The sequence below is a fragment of the Tamandua tetradactyla genome, chromosome 12 (genome assembly GCF_023851605.1).
Source record: "Tamandua tetradactyla isolate mTamTet1 chromosome 12, mTamTet1.pri, whole genome shotgun sequence".
NCBI lineage: Eukaryota > Metazoa > Chordata > Mammalia > Pilosa > Myrmecophagidae > Tamandua > Tamandua tetradactyla.
In genome coordinates, this window is record NC_135338.1 from 55132170 (window position 1) to 55154947 (window position 22778).

At 43.1% G+C, this 22778-nt stretch overlaps 2 protein-coding genes across 13 annotated transcripts in view; one reads left to right on the forward strand and one right to left on the reverse strand.

Annotated features, from left to right (window-relative positions):
* Positions 1 to 1534: 1534 nt before the first annotated feature.
* LOC143651517 (uncharacterized) lies at positions 1535 to 22154 on the reverse strand. 6 transcript variants are annotated; one of them, XR_013160005.1, is made up of 7 exons: positions 21880 to 22153; positions 7892 to 8030; positions 7673 to 7734; positions 6739 to 6862; positions 6102 to 6309; positions 3567 to 3701; positions 1535 to 1647 (listed from the first exon to the last, which is right to left on the reverse strand). XR_013160005.1 is itself a non-coding variant. In XM_077122339.1 (7 exons), exons 3-7 carry the CDS (start codon positions 7436 to 7438, stop codon positions 1634 to 1636), a joined length of 477 nt encoding a protein of 158 aa, XP_076978454.1. In that variant the 5' UTR covers positions 7439 to 7734; positions 7892 to 8030; positions 21880 to 22154; the 3' UTR covers positions 1535 to 1633. The 6 variants fall into 6 exon arrangements, 2 of the variants coding, with proteins under 2 accessions (XP_076978454.1, XP_076978455.1); XM_077122339.1 differs by lacking the exon at positions 6739 to 6862 and adding an exon at positions 1996 to 2040 and having other exon boundaries at positions 7364 to 7734; positions 21880 to 22154; XR_013160003.1 differs by lacking the exon at positions 6739 to 6862 and having other exon boundaries at positions 3567 to 3696; positions 7364 to 7734.
* A 100-nt stretch (positions 22155 to 22254) lies between these two features.
* The window catches only part of PPP4R4 (protein phosphatase 4 regulatory subunit 4), a 190244-nt gene continuing 189720 nt past the window's right edge, over positions 22255 to 22778 (forward strand). For 5 of the 7 annotated variants that reach the window (XM_077123440.1, XM_077123432.1, XM_077123436.1 and 2 more), the window contains exon 1: positions 22255 to 22533. In XM_077123440.1, the coding sequence (XP_076979555.1) occupies positions 22414 to 22533 (120 nt within the window). In that variant the 5' untranslated portion in view covers positions 22255 to 22413. The remainder of the gene's footprint in view (positions 22534 to 22778) is intronic. The other 2 variants (XM_077123435.1, XM_077123438.1) reach the window with 1 other exon arrangement.

The window sequence follows — 22778 nt, forward strand, 5'->3', positions numbered from 1 at the left end:
CCACAAGTCAGGTAGACATTCTCCTGTCTTTCCTTCTATAAGTTGTATACATATTATAGATCTATGACTGACTTTGATGTTTAGATGAAGGTTCATTTTTTTACACATACATGCTCAGTTATATTTACACAATTTGTTTAAAAGACTATACTTTCTCCATGTGATTGTTTTTGCATCTTTGTCAAAATTAGTTGACTATATCTGTATGAGTCTATATCTGGACTCTCAGCTTTGTTCCATTGGTCTGTGTGTCTATCCCTTCCCCAACTTCACAGTCTTGATTACCATAGCTTTTTAGTAAGTCTTAAAATTAGGGTGTGTGATTCTTACAATTTTATTATTCTTTATAAAAATTGTTTTAGCTGTCCTTGTTCGTTTGATTTTCTATGTAAATCTTAGAAATAGTTTGTCTGTCTACCAAAAATCCTGCTCAGATTTTGACTGGTATTTCATCTTTACTATATTGAGTCTTATAATCCACGAACATGGTATGTCTCTCTACTTATTTATGTCTTTGCTTTATTTCATCAGCATTTTGCAGTTTTCAGCATAAAGATCCTATACTGTACATGTTTTGCTAGAATTTAACCTCAACATTACATTTTTTGGAGCTATTGTGAATGGTATTGTTTTAATTTTTTTCCAATTATATATTGTTAGTATATAGAAACAACAGATTTTTTAGCTGACCCTTGTATGCTGTGACCTTGCTAAACTTATTAGTTTGGGGGGCTGTTTTTTCCTTGAGATTGTCTACATAGACAGTATCACTTATATTTTTCCCATGTAAGATATGCTTCATACCTATCTCTATAGGGATGCCACAATAACAGTAACTTAAACAACAGAGTAGTTTATTCTCACTTATTCTGTGCAACCTCAGGGGTCCAGGCTGCTTTCTCTGTGATAAGCACCATTCTTGGGATATTGTACATGCTCTTTTCGTTTTGATAAGCTACCGTCTCTGAGATACTGCCTTTATCTGAGGGTCTGAGTTGGCTCCCCACTTATGTCTGCATGCCAGTGGGGTTGGGAAGGAGCAGGGCATCCCTCTTCCTTTAAGGGCATGACCTGGAAATTCTGCTCATGTGCAACTGCAAAGCATGCTAGGAAATATGGTATTCATTCCATATAGCCATTATATCTAATGAAAAATGGAGGTTTCTATTACTGTGAAATAGGAAGGGCAACAACCACAGTCTGTGCCGCAGCAACGAGGTTCGAGAAATGTCTCCTTTCTTTGTTTTTCTAAATCAAGTAAAATATTGCTCGGAACTACCAGTGCTAAGGTTTGTGATGAGTTGAATGTCAGTCATACAGTGGAGTTCCTGCCAACATACCCGCGACTCTGCTGTCTGGGACAATGAAGAAAGACCCCTGGCCTTGTGTGTTGCTCCCTCTGCTGATAGGGTGGGACCGTGGCTCTGAGGAGGGGTCAGAAGGCACCCCTCCCTGAGGACTTAATCACAGGGAAGCAGCCTCTCACATGCAGGCCTGGATCTCCACAAAGTGGCCCCCACACCATCTTCTTGGTGGTGTCTGCCAGGTTTCTTCCCCATAAAGATACTATTTTTCCCACTTCATACTCTGTTCTTTAGAAATGAGTTGTTGAGGCCACACTGAGAGAGGAGAATTAAGCTTTACTTCCTGGGGGAAGGAATATTAAAGTAGTTATGGACATATATTAAGCGACCACAGTAATTGATAAATATGTTGGGGGAGATACTTGAGCCTATAAAATATACAATTTTTCCTTAAAGTTTTGCCCACTCATTTTGGCATTCATTAGTGGTATTATATTGTTGATTTTCTATTTCCCTTTTTCCTTCTACATATATTAATTGGAATTGCTTTGTATGAAAGAATTGTTCCTTCACCCCCATTTATTTACATATGCAGGTCTGGGGCAACTTTTGATTGAAGGGATGAGGGAGGGCTTCCAGGAGGAAGTGGCTTTGAGCTGGCTCCTAAATGGGAGAGTGAGGGTGCACTCACGTGAAACACCCAGACTGAGGCTCAAAGGAGGAATAAACAGCATTCCTGGATCAAAATGAGAAATTTATCTCATGAGACAACAATGACAATTGCATTTTGAGTGTGTTTGGGAGGGAGGGACAAAGAACCTGAGAGAGAAGGAGGAGGGGTTTGCATGTTCAGACAGGATTGGGATCAGGAGGAAGTCACTGCCTTCCTGCTTCTTTAAGTATGTCTTTTAAGAAGGGCAGGCCAGCAGGAGGAAGCCCTAGAGGGAAGCTAACACCAGTGGAGGTCCCTATTATTAAGCCCCCTGTAGGCCATGTATATTTACGCCCATGATCTTAATAATCACCATGAACCTGTAAGATAGGCATTATTGTCTTTTCTTTTTTATAGATGAAGCAATAGAAGCCCTGAGGGGTTAAGTAAGTTCCCCAAGTCACTCAGCTAACCGGTTACAGAGCCCTAAGATTCAATTCCAAAATCTGTGAGTTAATTATTATACGACATGGCCTTCCACATTGGAAACAGACAAATGTTACCATAAAATACAGGGACATGTAGGAGACTGGCACAGACCATGAGCATAAATGCTGAGGGGACCCAGAGAGAGGAAAGGAGGGATAAGGTTATCCATGAGGGTTTCAGAAGGAAAGCAGGTATAAATTGAGCTTTGAAGGGCAATGCTGATAGATAGAAGGGAAAGAGGAATCATGGTGGGGAGACAGCATCATTGGCAAATATGTAGAGGCAAGAATGAGCATGGCTTATACCATACAGTAGAGGATACCATCCTGATTAGCTTAGGGAGGCCAAGCTAGGGAGGTACTTTCCAACAACAATATGGAGGCTGAGACTTTGGACTTGCTTCAATAGGGTGTAGGTATCAGCAAACAGAATGGTGACATAGAAGCAGTGATTAAGGAAGATTCAAATCCAAAGTACATGGTTTATCCCCGTAAACAGGACTTTGCAGAAAGCACGTGATGCAGCTCTCTCTATATTAGGTATTAATAACAAGTGGCTCTTAAACCCAGCCATTGTCTAAGTTTTTTTCTTAGCATCAAGTATACAAAAATAAAAGGCTGTTATTCAAAATGTAGCCAACACATAAAGTAGGTGTTTCTTTCCCTTTCTGCTTAAAAGACAATTGTATTGCTCTTCTGGTGAACTACTGCCCACAAATAAAAGCTATAAGAATGCGTGCCCACACAGCTTGCAATTTTGACAATGGAGACACTGAGTACCTTCAGCTCTAGCCCTGCCATCTGCAACCTGACTGGCCTGAAATCCTCAGCAGGTGCTAAAAATGAGGACATGGTTGGGGGAGGCTCAGGGGATGGAGGCCTAGGATGGGCCCAAGTGCCCCTCGTGCCCACCTCTTTAGACTTATAGTGCAAGTACTCCTTTTCCAACACATGGTGAGAGCCTGGAAATTGGTTCTGATTTGGTTTTTATGAAATTGTCAAATCAAACTTGAACAAACATAAATGAACTTACCCTCGGGCTCAAAGAATGAACAAGGTGAGAAAGGTGAAACCTCTTATGAAATTGTCAAATCAAACTTGAACAAACATAAATGAACTTACCCTTGGGCTCAAAGAATGAACAAGGTGAGAAAGGTGAAACCTCTGGCTGAGATGAGAAGGGGTCATCTGAGATGCACGAATAGTGGATAGTCCATTCAGTGGTTTTTGTACTTCCACTATTTGTGAGGGTCTGTGCTGGATGTAGGGAAGATGTAAAGGAGAACGGAAACAAGTATCTATTAAGTAGGGAAGCCACGGTTGCAGGTATCCCTTCAAGGACCCTTTCTCTGACACAACTTCTCCCATTTGGGATAGTTGCCTTATCCAGGGTCCCACAGCCCTATGTGTTTATTCTACTCTGGCCACGGGGCTTACCACACTGAATTATCAGTGTTTGTTGACTTTTCTGTCTCCCCATGCTCTTTTCATGGCTATTGCATTGTTGCTTGGATCAATGCTTTAAAAAATTCATTGTCTATTGAAACAGGGTAAATGGCTTTAAATCCAGTTGAGGGAATAAATTAATAATTTTGAGTCATCTTGAGTATGAGATAATTTGTTTTCTTAAGAGACATGATCTACAAAACATCCCTCAGAAGCTCCGAAATTAACCATCTCCTATGTTTCTGGGCTCCAGAGTGATTGTGGAATTCTGGGAAACTGCAGCCACTGACAGCTCAATGGATGATCAGCCATTTGAGACAGACTGGACGTTGGGGCAGAGATACTAGGAGGAAAAGCCAATCATCTTTGACCCTCTCACTTCTGAGGAGAGGATGCCACCACATTCCCAACAACCTTTGTGCTCCTAGGGCTGGGAGTAGAGAGTAATTTAGGGAAACGGATTATAACTGTTGAAATATTGCCCCCCACTCATCTGGTCTACCTAAGTCATTACATCAAGCCCTAGGTACAACAAAGCATTTGAAAGGGAGAAAGGACAGGAGATGAATTGGTTCCACCTCCTTCACTGTGATCATTGGTAAGCCTTTTGGGTTCTCATGTGAGGAATCATATTTCCCCCCTCCCTCCTGCATGGTAGCAATTCTTCCTTGACCTTTCTATTCTCTTACCTTGTTCTGGAATATATGCTTTAGGCTCTGCACAATAACAGGCTAACTGTATGGATGATGAGAAATGAAATCCCACGTTCCATTCTCCAATGTTAAGCTCACTCTAATTATGTTGGCATAATGAGTTGACACAAGAAACAGAGTGGTCACACTCATAGCAGGCAGTAGTGGTTTCTTAGCAACAGGCTAGGAACTGTGTTAAGTAGATCTTGTTTGTGTTCAGGTTCGTGTGTATCAAGAGCTATACTTTAGTCACTGTGGAATATAGATGGACATTTTTTGCATGCATTGATTTCTTCTTCAGACTCTTTGCAAGGTAGTCACCTAATAAAGTCACTATAAAGGCGGTAATAGTCTTGAAATTGTCTCATCGGTCTGGAGCTAATTTTAAGAGGAGCTAATCTTATCGGTTTATGCATACCACTTCATAAGAACTGTACTTTGAGTTATAACAATTTGCCAGGAGTAGTGTAGAATATCCATTCTTAAGATTGGCCTAAGTTTCTGAATGTACCAGTCCTTCCTATTTCCTGTTGCTGAGTGATCTTTAAGCACATACATTATTACCATTTTAACCTTCTGCAATAAAAGGTTCAGAAAGGAGAAGACACTTGTCCAAGGTCGCCCAGCTGGAAAGGATCAGGACTAGGATTTGCACCTGACATGCCCATTGTATCATGTCTGCGGGCTACATAGGAGGTTTCCTGTTTGAGACTATAGCCCCTAAAATGTGACTCCCTCCCCCCACAAAAATGATAACCAGAGTGTTTTTTGGGTATCTTTGATGTATGCTACCACTTTCCCAAAGCCCAACTTCAAACAGTCATTGCTCTGGCAGGCCCACCCTCAGGATCAACCTGTGGAAGGGAATAAAGCCAGACTGCAGACTCCACAGTGAATAGCGCTCTCTTAGTAAGTGAACGTATGAATGAGTGAGTGAGGGAGGGTGTCTGATTCCATTCATGGCCAAGATTTATGCTCACCATGTGAACTGAAGCAGAACATAATGGTTTCCATTACCCAACACTTGGGATATTATTTTGCTGTAAACTACACTACTTTTGCATGTTACTAGAGAATTATAAGTTCTCATTGTTCAAATTATTGTTCTGAGTAATTATTGTGGTGACACAGGGAGGAAAACAGAGCTGCTCCTCTTATGAAATGGTAAGCCAGCGTGAGTCAGGAATGAGCATAGCGGGTGTTGTGGCAAAACAGGTGGCATTGGGCTGCCTATAGTTCTGTTTTGCCAGGACATCATTATAACAGAGAACACTGTTAAAGATTCTTGCTGAGCCTTGCTGAGAAATTGTGTAGAAGCATCTGGATACCAGCTCAGTGTGATTCATCCTGAATGTGAGAACTTTTGAGATAGGCTTATTGGTGAGGCACTTTGAGTCTTTTGGGTCACAACATATATTTATAAGCTGGGTCTCCAAATGTCAATTCTACTCCACTTCTCCATCCAAAACACTCCTTCTGAAAGCACCTGCAGTGTGCATCCTAGATACCCAAGTCTTACCTGGGCTTGAGGGATTAGAGAAACCCCTGTGTTTGTGAACCATCATCCACTCTCTCCTTTGTGTGTATTCGTTAAAATTGCTTCTATTTTTTTCTCTCTCATAGCAAATATTCATCAATTTCTTGCCAAGTTCCAGATACACCGTGAGATATAAAGATGAATAATCCATTCTTTGTGTTGAAGGAAGTCCACTCATGAGACCCAGTGCCTATAGGTATTTGTGGGAAAATTTTACTAAAAATTAGAGGCTTTCACAGCTCAACAATGCAGCAACTTAATACTCAACATTAGCTGTCTCTGCTTCTAGAAATCTTTCCACTACTTTGCCTTATGTCTTAGCCAACTTTTCTTTCCCCTTTCCCTTGGGAGGGGGAGACTTTCCTCCCTGCCTCTCAAATTACTTGGTGGCCAAAGATTCATTAATGTGATCTGGTTGAACAAGAAGCAGCCACTTTGGACCTTTCTCCCTCACTTGCCAGGCTTTTCAAGGGGGGAGGGGGGAGTAGCATAAATAATTTAACCATGGATATAGATTGTATCACATACTCTTGTGGCCCTCTTAGGAGTCATTTTTTGTAATTACAGTCAGCTTTGGTTTTATAACACTTTCATGGTCATTATATGAAGCCACACTTACTAGTTTGTATATCTTGTATGTCTTCACTGATTATAAGATCATGTAGGCAGGGGCCGATCACATTCACACCCTTTTGTTCTCTCTTCACTTGGAGAGTAGAGTGATGCTTTATAAATATTGTTGGCTGATCGAAAACATTTTTCATATTGAGTTTGAATAAAGGAATTACTTTATTATGCAATAGAGCAGAGCTCTGTTTTAAACTTGGCTTGTTCAAGGGACTGATGAATAAAACCAAGGTAACAATTCAAACAAGTGCAAATGTGTGAAGTAGCCAGGTGTAATCCAACTGGGTGGCACTGCTTCCCTTAATAACTTTGAAATTCAAATTATAAAATAAAACCAAATATTTTGCTGGCCTAACAAACATCGAGCTCCACCCTCAAAAACAAACGAATGAGGAAAGCTCAGCCTTGCCTGGAATGAATAACAGTGAATAATAATAATGATAATAATAATAATAAAAGCAAACCCTTAGAATCACACTTTCTATATACCAGGCACAGGTCTCAACACTTTATTTGTACTAACTCTTTTAATTCTTGCTTATATGAGGTCAGTCCTATTATTATTATTATCCTAATTTGATAGTTGAGGAAACTGAAGCACAGGAAGGTAGAGTTACCTGCCTACGTGGTGGAGCCAGGGTGTAAACCAGCTTGGCTCTGGAATTATACTTGAAACCATTCAGCCACGCCATAAGTCCCTCACTCCTGCTAAACTCTCCCTTAAAATCGTTGATTTTCTTGTTCTATAAGGGCTGGGACTTTTTCCTAACGAATGAAATAATGAGAAATGAGCTCCTTGGAGGCAGGACTGTTTTCCTATCTTGTGACCCCAGAGCCAAGCACGGTGCTTGGTGCAAGAAAAAAACGTGGGGCTCTTTGTCTACAAAGCAGGAAAAAAGTGCCATTATAGCATTGAAATATAACACCTTTTCTTCTGTGGTCTCTCTGTTAACTTGTCATGATATTTTTCATTTGCTCTTCCATGTCCCTGTAAGTAAAGAAAAATTAAAATTTTAAATCATTAGCATAAATTTTACCATCCATCTTTGTACTGTGAAATGCCAGTTTTAAATACAACTATAAGGGCATTTAACTCATATGTAAAACCTCCCCAAATTATACAATTTGTATTTCATAGATCATACCTGCATATGACGTTCTTTCTTACCAGAACAGTGAAAATGCTGCACAAAACAAACTCATGTGTTTTTATTTCTCCTCTTGATGTGTGCACATTCCACCAACACTCTTTACTTTCAGCTTACAGATGAGTATAAGGAAGAACTGAAAGGAAAAGGAACGATGGGTTGCCCTCTCTTGCTTTCCTTCTGTGTCATCACTTTCTGCACAAGTAGATGCTAATACAGGGAACTAAGGCAAGGAAGACAGGATATGACAGGGTGCCTTGCTCATTGGAGTTCCTTAGAATGCCCTATCCTACTTTCTGCAAGGTTCGTTTGGAATGAAAAGCATGGCCTCTCGGGGCTGTCAGCACCACTCTCCTTCCACACTTGCTGGATCATGGATGCAACATGCTTACCTTGTACTCTGAGTCTCAATGAACTCCCAGACATCGTGTGTCTGCGGAATTTTGTGCTGATCGGGCATTGCCAACACTATACGCAAATAGAGAAGCAAGGAATAGTGGACACACATAAAGTGTATCTCTCATCTGTCCATGCATTCACTGTGTTGTCCCATTGGACTTCATTTACCATACACAATTAAAAAATACAATCATTAAGAATTTCACAGCAGTGATAGCAGAGTATTAACCTAAATGTGGGGTCCTTTGGAGCACAGGGCCCTGTGCGGCTGCCTGTCCAGCCTGGCACATAGTAAGTACTCAATCGATATTTGGTTAATAAATGAATGAATGTTACTTCTTGAACACAGGCCTCATTAACCAAAACTCAGTTTTCTATTAATGGCACTCAGAATAGACAAGTTAATTCCTGAGATAATCTTTTAAAAGCCTTTGGGCCAAGAGTTTTAACCTCTTTTTCTTATGTGAGATCTGTTCATCAGCTGCAAGGTTGGGCAGATTTGAGTTACATCAACTCTGTCCTAGGCCAGGGAGAGATGGTTTGCAAGAGGGAGGAGGACGGAAACTGATGGAATGGGAAAAATTCATGGTTGGGGGAGGTCAATCCCTGTAAAGGAAAGAAGAACTCTTGTGGCATGTGCAATTTGATGTATTAATAACCATCTGGTTTAGAAGAGCTTGCATGAACCCTTTTGTTGAGGCAACACTACTTCAGAACTTTGGTGGGGGTAGGATGCTGGTGGTTGTATCTCCATGCATTGGACTTTTCCTGGGGAGCATGTATTACTGTGCCAAGATGAACACTATCTGAAGAGGCTGGGCACCAGTTTTCCTGAAGGAGATGGGTGGAGAAGAAATCAAATGACAGATGCCTGGAGTCCTAATTCCATTTTATCTTTCTCCTAAATGAAGCTTCATTGTTAATTAAGGAACTGAAGAAAATCATACTTGCACTAAGTTCATTTATGCATTTGACAAGCATGTATCAAGTGCCTGCTGTGTGGCTGGCATTGTGTTAGGTGCTGGAACATTGAAGGAAATTGCAAGAAAGTCCTTGCCCTTAAGAAGGCCTCAGTTTATCCTGAAATGAAAATGTGGCAGGTGGGAGTAGGGTGGGTATGGAGCCCTTCCACTCTTCTGGTGCCTTGGTATTCACAACCTGAGCCCCTGGATGTTGGAAGAAGTCATTTTACCCCACAGAGGTTGGTGTTGCAATGGGTTGTCATGGCAACTGATTAGATGGAGTTGGAACTTGGACATGAGCGCCCCAGTTGTGAGCACGGTCTCTGCCACTTCTGCCTGAGTTCTAAGCCTGACTATTCCTCACTGACGGCAGAAACAATTTTCCTGGATGCAGGATTTGGCTGGAAAAGAACAAGCAAGTGGGAGGAAGCAGCTGGGAAGGGGAAAGGATAGTGAAGACAGATTCATGTGGAATGCATACAGAACAAGATGAGCATGCATTGGACCCTCAGGGCACGCCTGGCACTGGGCTATGTTGCCTCGTTGCATCTAATCCTCAGAATAACTCTGTCCATAGCAGTTCTTTCTCCCGTTATCGAGGCGGGGCAACCAAGGCTCAGACAGGCCACAGACAAAAGGGCCTATGGAAGCAGCAGAGCCAATATGGGAATATAGATCTGTCTTATTCCAAAGCCTGTGCTCTCAACACCAAGTGGCAGTTTACCTGAAACAGGGACTGGTGTATCTGGGGAGATGGCTGAAAATACAGATTTGTTCAGGTCAAGTTCCCAGGACTAGGTAGGACTAGGATTCAGATCTTCTATACCAGGTTAGTGGGTGTGGAGGGGAAGAGTGAGCTTTTCACAGGGAACCAGGTTATGGTATTGTCCTTCATTTCTGATAACAAAGCTCCATCTAACTGGTGTTCCAATCAGGAAAAAGAAAAGAGAGAGAGGCCCTAAAAGGGTGCTTATTCTATTTTCTTTCTCGCCTATCTGCCTGCGAGGCCAACCCACTTCTCAGCCCAGTCACCAGGGCAACCATCACCCCCACCTTGACAGCCGAGTGCATGCACAGCTTCTTGCACCCACACCCAGGGCCGTGGGACCCAGCCCTATAATCAGCCCCCTGCTGCCTCTGCAGGCAGCCCAGCAGTGACAGGCAGCTCCCTGCAACTCCGGGCCCATGGCGGTTCTGCAGACACCCCCTCCCCACACTCACACAGGCCGCCTTCTGCTTCCCCCGCCCACTGCCTCCTGGGAGACAAATGTGCAATCTGCTCTCGCTATGTATCATCACCTCTGGAGGGAGGAATCTGCCCTCAAGTAGAGGCACAACCAACACACAGGGCTCACACAGGAGAAATCACCCCCTCCGGGAGAAGGGGAAGCAGAGGCAGTGATTGTCCTCTCCCACTCCAGAGATGACTGAGGGGGTGGCTGTTGTTTGGGAAGTTTGCAAAGTACCTATCAGAAGAGGGGCTGAGGTTGCTAATAAGGCAGAGGACCTGGAGGAAGCCAGAAGCCTGCAGCCTGTTTGTAGTGAAGCAGCTCCATGGCTTTTAAGACCTTAGGCTCCCTGCGGAGATCAGAGCCTCCCTCCTCCCCAGCAGGTAATGAAGCTGGGAGCCCTCTGTCAGGGCCCCTGCCAGAATGGTTTCTTGAGGCCAGGCTGCTAAAGAATCTTTAGGGGACAAGGAGTCCTGTCCTGGCTTTCAAAGGACCAATTCCATCCAACCCCTTGGGCCCAGGGGTCCACCTGAGTCCTCTGCCTGCTATGCTCAGTTGGTTTGAGCTCCTGTGTCAACTGCTGGGACTGATCAATATTTCCGATCAGCTTTTTCCTGACCTCTGTTCCAGAAGCTGCAGCTGTTTACCTCTTCCTTTATTTGAGTCTTCTCTCATCCCACCTGTACTGGACGCATCTTATGCCGTCTCAGATTCCCTGGGTCTCACCCCTCCCCCAGGCTTTTGGCCACTTGCTCTGCCTAGGATCCAGTATCACTGTCCTGATCGCTTCCTTCCTCAGTTCCCTGTAGCCTGAAGCCCCACTTTCCCCATCACTCCCATCCCCATGGGGCGGGCTCCTCTCCCTACTTCCTGACTAGGATATGGGCTTGGGATCTGGCTTCCCCAGAAGCTGCTGATAAGGTCATCAAAGTGCAAGGGAGTTAATTCCCCATGGTGGAGAAGGCAGGAGGAAGCTCCCCATACCTTCTTGCTAGGCCCAGGGTTTCTGCACAGCCTGCCTGGAGATGTTCTGTCATAAAGGGACGGGCAGCTTAGGAGCACAGTACTTAGCACTTGTCCTGCCTCCATCCATTCCCCTTCCTCTTGGCTGCCCTGGGATTGCATCTTTCAGTGAAGCATTAGCACTTGAGCTTGACCTCAGTCTGTGTTCTAGGGAACCTGGGCTAAGACACAGAGAAGTTAAGTAATCTTTCCAAATTCACAGCTAGTTGGGGGAGAAGCAACACCTGTTCATTAATTTAACAAACAGTGAGTGCCTACTATGTGCAAAGCATTATTCTAGGCATTGGGAATGCAGTGGTGAATAAAATGGACAAGAATCCCTGCTTTTATGGAACACAACATTCTAGTGGAGGGCTGGAGGAGAAAAAGACCATGAGCAAGATGAGTACGTAAAATATATAGAATTCCAGGGCGGGCCATGGTGGCTCAGCAGGCAAGAATGCTTGCCTGCCATGCCAGAGGACCTGGGTTTGATTCCCGGTGCCTGCCCATGTTAAAAAAATAATAATAATAATAAAAATATATATATATATATATAATTCCAGACTGAGTGTGGGTGGTGGTAATGGTGGGTTGTAAATTTCATAAAAGGCAGCCAGAGATGACTTCAGAGAAGGTGACATTTGGGTAAAACCCTGGAGGAGGTCATGATGTGTGTTATCTGAAATCCATGTCTCAGTTTCTTAGTGTTGCTGTAACAAAGTATCATAAACTGGATGACTTAAAACAACTGAAATTTATTCTTTCACAATTCTGGTGGCTAGAAGTATGCAATCAAGGTGTCTAAGCCTGTAGAGGAGAATTCTTCTTTGTCTCTTCTAGCCTCTGGTGGCTTGTCAGCAATTCATGGCGTTCTCTGCCTCAGTCACCACCTGGCCTTCTTTCATCATGTGTCTGTCAGTGTCTAATTTCCTCCTTCGAAGAACACCAGTCATATTGGAATAGGATCCACCCTACTCCAGTTTGGTCTTATCTTAACAAATAACATCTTTAAAAACCCTGTTTCCAAAGAGGGTCCCATTCACAGGACAGGAAGTTAAGATTTGAACATGTTTTTTGGGGAGATGTGACCCCATAACACCAAATGAACAGCATCCCTGGAGTATACGAGGAATAGCAGGGAGGCCACCATGCATGAAGGAAGTAGAGTTGGGGAGGGAGAAAATGTGAGGAGATGAAGTCAGAGGGGAGAGGAATGTAGAAGGATTGAGGAGAGATAGGTAGCTATTGCAAGGTTTAGAGCAGTGCTCTCATCCAGCGGTGGGGTGAGGGTGGGGGGACATTGGACATTTTTTGAAGACATTTTTGATAGTTTCAACTGGTGGAGGAGGTGGTGGTGGGAATATACTGCTAGCAGGCAGTGGGTAGAGGCCAAGGATGCAGCTATACATCCTACAATGCACAGGACAGCATTCTCTTCCCCTCCCCTCTCCCCAAAGAATTATCCAGCCCAAGCATCAATAGTGCTGAGTTGAGGAAGCCAGGTTTAAAGGGTTGAAAGCAGAGGGGACTAGACCTGATGTTTATGTTACCAGGATCCCTCTGGCTGTGTTAAGAACGACTTTACAAGAGGAAGGGCAGAAGCAGGGACCTTGTCAACCCAGGAGAAAAAGAATGATGGTTTGGATGAGGGGGAAAGTAGGTCTCCTAATACACGCACGAGATAGTCCCTGCTCTATCCTCCCTATCCTCTCCCTCTTCACAGTTTCTCAATAAACTTTAGCAGAGCCCCTAACATGTGTCAGGTGCTGGGCAGATTGCAAAATGTATGGCCCATGAAGAACCTGGTCTAGTTCACCCCAGACCCAAGCTGAAGAAAATGGAGCTCCAGGGAGTAGCAGCTGATCTGGGAGGCAGACTTTGTAATGTCTGCTGAAGGCTGCAGAGGGAGAACTGTGACAGTCATGAGAAGTTGCTATCTACTCAGACATTATAGAAAGCAGAGAATGAGCGTTGGTAGACACTGTCTCCATTCATCCAGATGCACAAACCAGAAGCCTCTGCCTCCCTGACCTCTGCTTTCTCCACCTCTAATCCACCACCATTTACCTCCACAATAGCTCTTGAATTTGCCACTTCTCTCCATCTGTATCATTGTGACTCATAAGCTACTATCATTTCCCTCCTGATCTATCTGTCGTCAATCTTGTTCCCTACAATCTTTTCTTAGTCAGGATGGATAGGCTATGCCACAGTAAGATAAACATGAAATCACAGTGGTTTAACACAGTGAAGGTTTATTTCTCACTTATGCAAAAGTAGGTGAGGTAGTCCTCTCCCATCAGTCTCATAACTCTATATTTTTTCCATAGCAGTTATCACAGTTGGTAATTATACATTTAACTGTGTGATTATTAAATATTGATAGTAGGGTTGTTCTTGTTTTGCTTACTATTATATCCCTAGACCTAGAACAATGCCTATAATACAGCAAGAATTTTAGAAATATGTTTTGAATGAATGAATCAGTGAATGAAGTGGCTAAGTTACAACTGGAAACTACATCATCACCCCTGTGGTGGTTTGAAGCTGTACCCCAGAAAAGGACATGTTCTTTTAATCCATTCCTGTGGGTGTAGACCTTTTGTAGGGGGGACCTTTTGATTATGTTATTTCAATTGCAGAGCTGTGCCAGGGTCGGTCTTAATCTTCATACTGGAGTCCTTTATTAGAGGATAAAGAACACACAAAGAAAGGCCAGAGAGCTCAGAGAAGCCCTAGAGAAGTTGAGAAAAAAGGACACACCCACAGAAGCTGAGAGAGGAGGCCACTGAAGCCTGAAGCTGAAAGCAATGAAACCCAGGAGAGAAGGACCAGCAGATGTTGGCCATATGCTTTCCCATGTAACAGAGCTGTCCCAGATACTGGCAGTCTTTCTTCAGAGAAGGTACCATCCTGTTGATGCCTTAATTGGGACATTTTCAGGTTGTAGAACTGTAATTTTTAAGAAAATAAATCCCCATTGTGAAAGCCAGCGCATTTCTGGTATATTGCATTCCAGCAGCTTTAGCAAACTGAAACAACTCCCATCTAAAAATTCAGAAATATTTATTTAATGCATAAAAAGATTATATAAATATGCATACATATTTTAAGCATAATGATATAATATTCACATATCATACCAAGTTCAAAAAATAACACATTACTGTTGTGGGGCGCACCAGAAGAGAGACCATACAAGTCAAAGCAATTGGCAAGCCAATTAGGAGTCTTTATTAGCTGGCCGGTGACTGCCTCAGAAACTCAAGAAAGAGGAATCAGAGAGTAGTCCCGAGGAGTTCTCAAGGGGGGCTTATAAAGGTAAAAACCACAAGCGTATCCACAGAAGCAGGAAAAAGGACATTATCTTTTTGAGCCACATCTTGGTTTGCAGCTGTAAGCAAGCAATTTTATCTACAGAAGCAGAGAAATGCCATTTGCTCTTGCACAATACATCCCATTCTTTTTGTTTCTTAACAATGATTATTGTTCAATTTTTAACTCTTGGGAACTTCCTGCCCTGGATCTTGTGACTCCGGATACCTTCTTCTTGCTAGGGCCTGATTTATTGCTCCTGACCCCCCACAATTACCAATTCCTTCTGTGTGCTCCTCTTTGATCACCTCTTAATCTTAGAAATAGCCAATACTGCATTTTTTATCATACTGTGGTAGTTAGATTCAGTTGTCAACTTGGCCAGGTGAAGGTACCTAGTTCTGTTGCTGTGGACATGAGCCAATGGTACATGAACCTCATCTGTTGCTCATTACATCTGCAGTCAGCTAAGAGGCATGCCTACTGTAATGAATGATGTTTGATTTAATTGGCTGGTACTTAAATGAGAGAGTTCAATGTAGCACAGTTCCAGCAGTTCAGCATACTTCATCTGAGCACTCGCAGCTCAGCCCAGGCCTTTGGAGATGCAGAAAGATATCACCCCGGGGAAAGTTGTTGGAACCCAGAGGCCTGGAGAGAAGGCCAGCAGAGATTGCTTTGTGCCTTCCCACGTAAGAGAGAACCTCAGTTGAAAGTTAGATGCCTTTCCTCGAAGAACTAATGAAATAAATCCCCTTTTATTAAAAGCCAATCCGTCTCTGGTGTGTTGCATTCCAGCAGCTAGCAAACTAGAACACACACCCTTTCATTTCTTGATCATTTTAACTACATATAAATATATATATATAAATAATTTTTGCTTATTTTTTAATATTATGTAAATAGTATAATAGTGCTTGTGAGATTTATCCTTGTTGAATTGTGTAGTTGTGATTTCCGTTGTCATAGTATTCCACTGATTACATGTAATACAATTAATTTATCTATTCTGTTGATGGCATTTGACTTGTCTCCAGGTTTTTGCTATTATAATTTGTACTGCTGTGAACTTTCTTGTGAATGCCTCTTTGTGCAAATGTGCAAGACTTTCTCTAGGGTACCAACTAGAAGAGGTGTATTCCATTTTACCCAATAATGTCAAGTTAGTTTCGAAAAAGGTTTTCAAAGTGGTTGCACCAATTCTCCCTTCCACCAGCAATATAAAATTACTCCACAGCCTCAAAACCCTTGGTATATGTTCTATTTTGCCAGTCTGGTGGGTGTGTAAATTTGCCTTTCCTTGATGATTAATGAGGTTGAACTTCTTTTCATATGTTTATTGTTGATTCCTCTTCTATAAAATGGCTATTTATATATTTTGCTTATTTTTCAATTTAGTTGTCTTTTTACTGATTTTTTGGAGTCCTTGATTCTGGAGTCATCCTTCTTTGATTAATTTGTTGTATCTTTTTCCCATCCTGTGGTTTGTCTTGTCACTCATTATCTTATGGCACCTTCTGAATACATCTTCTTAATTTTAAATTAATTAGATTTTATTTTACAGCTTGCGTTTCTGTTTTGTTTAAGAAATTTCCCCCTATCCAGATGTTATAGAGATATTCTCCTACTTGTCTTTCACATTTAGGTCTTTAATTGACCTGAAATTTATTTTTTTGTATGGTTTGGGGTGGAAATAAGATCTGATTTTCTCATAGATAATCATATTAGTTTCTACTGTGGCTGTACCAAATTAATTTCAACCTAGTGGCTCAAAACAACACAAATGTATTACCTTACAGTTTAGAGGATAGAAATCCAAAATGAGTTTCACTTGGCTGACATCAAAGTGTCACCAGGGCTGCATTCCTTTCTGGAGGCTTTAGGAGAGAATGTTTTTCAGCCTTTTCCAGCTTTTAGGGGCTGCCCACATCTCTTGGCTTATGGTCCCCTTCCGACTTTAAAGCCAGCAATGGCTGGCCTGTGGAACCTTTCTCATGTTGCATCACCCTGACACTTTCATGCCTTCCTTGTCCACTTAAAAGAGCCCTTTTGATTCCATTGGATCCACTCAGATAATCCAGGATAATCTTCCAATCTCAAAATCCTTAACTTAATTACACCTGCAACATCTTTCTTTGCTGTATGAGGTAACATATTCACACAAACCAGGTATCAGGTTGCGGACATCTCTGGAGTCATTATTCTGCCTATCATGATAATCAATTGGCCTGGTACACTTTACTGAATCTTTCCTGAACTTGGGTCCGGAGAGACATTGGTCTGATGGCAATAACAATAATAATAGTAATAATCATAATTGATAGTGTTAATAATACCAAACATTGAGTGTTTACTATGTGACAGGAAGTTTTCTAAGCATTTCATGCTTATCTCAATTCATTCTCACAACAACACTTTGTGCTAAGTACTTTTTACAATTCCTATCTTGGAGATAAGAAAAGTAAGAGATAGGATAAGTACTAGGGGGTGGTACAGCAAGAATTCCAACCTAGGCAATTGGATTCAAAGCTCCTGTGCTCAACTACCATGCTATTGCCAAATGAATAAGTGAAGTGGATAAACCTAGCCTGTTTCTTTTTTTTAAATTAATCTATTTTTTATTTATGATACATAACCACATACAAACACATTCTTATCATATGATCATTCCATTCTTGTTATATAATCAACAACTCACAGTATCATCACATAGTTGTATATTCATCATCATGATCATTTATTTCTTAGAACATCTGCATCAATTCAGAAAAAGCAAAAAGAGAAAAACATTTATATATATCATACCCCTTACCCCTCCCCTTCACTGATCACCAGCATTTCAATCCACTAAATTTATTTTAACATTTGTTCCCCCTATTATTTATTTTTAATCCACGTTTTACCTGTCTGTCAATAAGGTAGACAAAAGGAGCATAACACACAAGGCTCAACCAAGTACACAGTCACACTGCGACAGCCATATCATCAGACAATTATCTTCAAGAAACATGGCCACCTGAGTACAGCTCCACATTTTCAGGCAGTTCCCTCCAGCCTCTCCATTATATCTTAACTAAACAGGTGATATCTACTAAATGCGTAAGAATAACCTCCAGGATAACCTTTCCACTCTGTTTGGAATTTCTCAGCCATTGACACTTTACTTTGTCTCATTTCGCCCTTCCCCCTTTTGGTCGAGAAGATTTTCTCAATCCCTTGATGCTGAGTCCCAGCTCATTCTAGGATTTCTGTCCCATGTTGCCAGGAAGGTCCACACCCCTGGGAGTCATGTCCCACGTAGAGAGGGGGAGGGCAGTGAGTTTGCTTGCTGTGTCGGCCGAGAGAGAGAGGCCACATCTGAGTAACAGAAGAGGCTCTCTTGGGGGTGACTTTTAGGCCTAATTTTAAGTAGGGTTAGCCTATCCTTTGTGGGATTAAGTTTCATATGAGCAAACCCCAAGATTGGAGGCTCGGCCCATTGCTTTGGCTGTCCCCACCACCTGTGAGAATATCAAGAATTCTCCACGTGGGGAAGTTGAATTTTCCCCCTTTCTCACTATTCCCCTTAGGGGACTCTGCAAATACTTCCCTATTCACTGTTAAATTGCTCTGGGATTTATCGGGGCATCACTCTGGACAAACCTACAAAATCTCATGCCCTACACAAGGTTCCAAGTACTATGGTGTTCGATTTAGCTGTTCATATAAATTATATTAGGAAATGCACTAGTCAAAATATAAATTTTGTACCAAATAAACATTTTTTGCTTGTCTCACACATACATTAAAGTTTTAAAGTATTAATAACCATCTATTTTCAACACCCTGCAATATTGACATTCTTTTGTTTTTCCTCAGGCAGAAATATTTTTAAATTCGCATATTTAGTTACTATCATTATACACTCTAGGCATTCCTAGATTATACCATCTCAGTCTTTATTGTTTATCTTTCCTTCCGATTTCATTTGTGCCCCCAGGCCTCCTTCCTCTAGCATTATCACATTCAGCTTCATTCAGTGTTCTAACATTATTGTATTACAGGTAGGTTGTACTGTGCTATCCATTTCTGATTTTTTACAATCAGTCCTGTTGCACAATCTGTATCCCTTCAGCTCCAACTACTCAATATCTACCCTATATCTATCTCCTGATGGTCTCTGTTACCAACTGAAATTCTCCAAGTTCATTCGCTAATGTCAGTTCATCAGTGAGACCATACAGTATTTGTTCTTTTGTTTCTGGCTAATCTCACTCAGCATAATGTCCTGAAGGTCCATCCATGTTGTTACATGCTTCATGACTTTATTCTGTCTTATAGCTGCATAATATTTCATTGTACATATATACCACAGCTTGCTTAGCCACTCATCTGTTGATGGACATTTTGGCTGTTTCCATCTCTTGGCAATTGTAAATAATGCTGCTATAAACACTGGTGTGCAAATGTCCGTTTGTGTTCTTGCCCTCATGTCCTCTGAACAGATACCTAGCAATGGTATTGCCGGATCATATTAGCCTCAATTTCTTTATCTTTCAAACTGGAATAGTAAACGGATCTTGTATACCTCACAAGGGTGCTTTCAGGGTAGCTCAGAAAGGGAAAACAGGCCTTGAAGATTATATTGCATGCCACTGGAAAAGCTGGGGCTGGACTCAGGTTTTCTGGCAGCAAGGTTGGGTTCCTCCACAAGGTGATAACCTGCTACAGATCACTCAGCAAACTGAACATTTTCTGACCAGCTCTTTCCTAACCTCTGTTCCAGAACCTCCAGCTGTCTACCTCTTCATTTATTTGAATCTTCCCTCATTCCACTTGTACTGAATGCATCAACCTCCTGCTCTGCAACAACCAACGTTGAAGCTACGTCTGTGCATTTGATCAACTGTTGATTAAGAATGTCAGCAAATCTCAGATACTGTTAGAAAATCCAAATATGAGCTAATGCTTCGTAGCCAGAAGAGGGCAAAGTTTACAAGTAATATTTAGTATCAGTTACAAATCAAGGGAAACAGAAGAAGAGCTTCGGGAATTTATAGAAAAGGGAGCCCACAAAGTATTTGCTAAGGAAAACCACCTTCCCAAGCCTTTGCGTCTTCTCTATTCTGACCCCATTGTTTCCTACTCCTTCCGTTTCCCTTCAGCCCTTAGTAGACTAAGGATAAGAAACCTGAATTTCAGCTGTGGGGTCACCACTGATTATTTTTTTGCTTTGAACTGCAAAGTCAATATTGAAAAAAATTATGAACAAAGAGTGGGGGATTCAGTTTATCAGATATTAGGACATATAATTGGTACTGTCACAGGAAAAGATCTAAATCAATAGAACAGCAATAAGAACTCAAAACAGACACGTGTCTATGGGGATTAGGCATTTGATAGCGACACCATCACACAGGGTGTTAGGTGGGGGAATAAAATAGATGAATTGTTTGGTGGGTGCTGCTAGCTGGAAAAAACAAAATCAAATCCCAACTTGCACTGTGAACAAGGTGAACTTCACATGCATTGAGACCTAACTATAAAAGGTGAAAGTTTAAAGCCATATAGAAGAACATGTCGAAGAACATTTTGGTGGCCTAAAGTGGGGAAAGATTTCAAACAAGACCCCAAAATCACATTCCATAAGGCCAAAATTTGGCTACATCGAAATTAAGGATTTTTCCTTCATTGTAGGATACCAAAGACCAAGCTGATAGGATGTGTAAATGATCGGGAGAAGATATTTGCAATGTCCAAACTGACAAGGGGTTAACATTTAGAATATATAAGAAACTTCTTAAATTCATTTAGAAGAAGACAATAAGAAATCCAGTAGAAAAATAGGCAAAGGATGTCAGCAGGTAAATCTTGGAAGAAAATCTGATTCTTAAGTTAAACAATGTTGGTTAACATCACTAATCATCAAAGAAGTATGAATGAAAATCACGTGATACTACTTTACCAACACCAGATTGCTATAAATTAGGATATCAGACAATAGCGAATATTAAATGTTAGCATATAAATGGAGAAATGGGAATTTTCCTGCCTTCTTGTACCATTGGTGGTTGTGTTAACTGGCAAGGCCATTTGGGAGAGCAATGCGGTAGGGTGAAACCAAGCATGTCCCAGCAATTCCATTTCTTTTTCATAAGTCCATAAGGGGATGCATTTAATGCTCATCCCAGCATGGTCTGTGCTAATTGCCCATTATTTGGGGGGAATTGATAAGTAAAATGTGCTAGATACCCAAATGGAATCCTTTTAGCGGTCAGAATGAATGAACTTCTGGCATATATAGTCACGTCTAAAACATTATGTTCAGGGAAAACCAAGAATCAGAATGAGTTATTTGGCACAAGACCATTCAAGTCTATCTAAATTAGGTATCTAAACCAAAACCACTAATATCTTTGGAGAATATATACATGTGCTGGGGCATGACTTGAAACATATGAGAGGGTGCAACGGGAGACAAAGGAATGAGAGTATGGAGAGGGAATGAGGGGGAAAATGGCAAAATCAAATTTAAAAGAGGCCTTGCTGTCTCTGACGAATTTTTGCTGTCACCAGACCCCTATTCCGGTTCAAAAAGCCACCCAACCCTCTTCAATCGCTTACTATTCACAGAACCAAGCATAAGCGTATCAACCTGGCTGCAAGATCAGAACCTGTCTAATTCCACCCACATTACCACCCACTTCTCCACACCCCAAACAGGTACTCTGCATGTCCCACAACCCAAACACGCCCAGGCTTTAATCCTCTGTGCCTTTCCCATGCAGATTTGCCCATCCGCACTCTTTTACTTCTTTTGACAAAGTCTTATTCGTCTTTTAAGATTCGGTTTAAACATCTCTTCCAGGAGGCCTTTTCCGAACGTGGCCCCACCCCAAATGTTAGCCTCCTCCAGAAGTACATTCCCACACACCCCTTTCTCCATCACCTGGGAACACACCACATTATAATTGCTTATTTGGGGTGCACACTCCTACTCCACAGTAAGAGTTGCTCTTGGGTGGTCTCTGCGTCCCGGCGCGTCACAGAATAATTGGAAGGTTATTACAGCAAGCTAAACGAGACCTTTGCGCACCTCCTTCTCCTTTGCTGTCCCTCACAGTGGTTCAGCCTCTTCACCCCGGGGCTGGGCTCCTACCCCTCACCGCCGGCTGCGGGAGGTGAAAAGCTGTGCGCACGCGCCACGTGTGGGGCGCGCTAGGTTGGGGGCGGGGCGAGAGGGGGGCCAGCAGGGCGGGGAGGAGAAGGAGCAGAGGGGTAGTGGGGTCCTCCGCGACGTTACTCGGCAGTTGCGTACGGCCCGCGCGCGCGTGGCCACCGGGAGCCGGCGGGGCTGAGGAGGGCGCTGTTGCTCCTCCCCTGCTGCTGGCCCCGCCTCCGCAGCCCGCCCCCGCGCCTCGCCCCGCCTCCGCGCCCCGCCCCGCCCCCGCGCCTCGCCCGGCCCGCCCCCTTGGCGGGCCCCTCTAGTTCTCCCGCCGCCTGCTCTCCTCACGCTTGGCTTCCGTGGTCGAGAGCGCGAGAAAGTACTGCGGGTGGGCGGCCGTGGGGCTGCGCGCATCGGGCATCCCCGGGCCGCTCCGGCCGGGGCGGTGAGCGGGCCCGGCGGTCCATGCCCCCGCCGCCGCCCGCAGCCGCCGCGATGGATTTCAGTCAGAACAGCCTGTTCGGCTACATGGAGGACCTGCAGGAGCTCACCATCATCGAGAGGCCGGTTCGCCGGAGCCTCAAGGTGCGCCCCGGGGAGGACAAACTGCCCTCAGGGCGCCCGGACGGCTTGCCCGGACCCGGACCCCGACCCCGCCGCCCCAGTCACCCCTGAGCCCACCTCAGCGCCGACCCCTCCTCGAGGCGGCCTGGGACCCTCTCAGAGTCGGGCCGGCCCCTTAGTCCTCCTTCTGTCCCCAGTCGCCGTGTCACCCCGAACCGGCCCCGGGACCCCTGTCTCGACTCGGTCCGAGTTCTCTCAGACTGGAC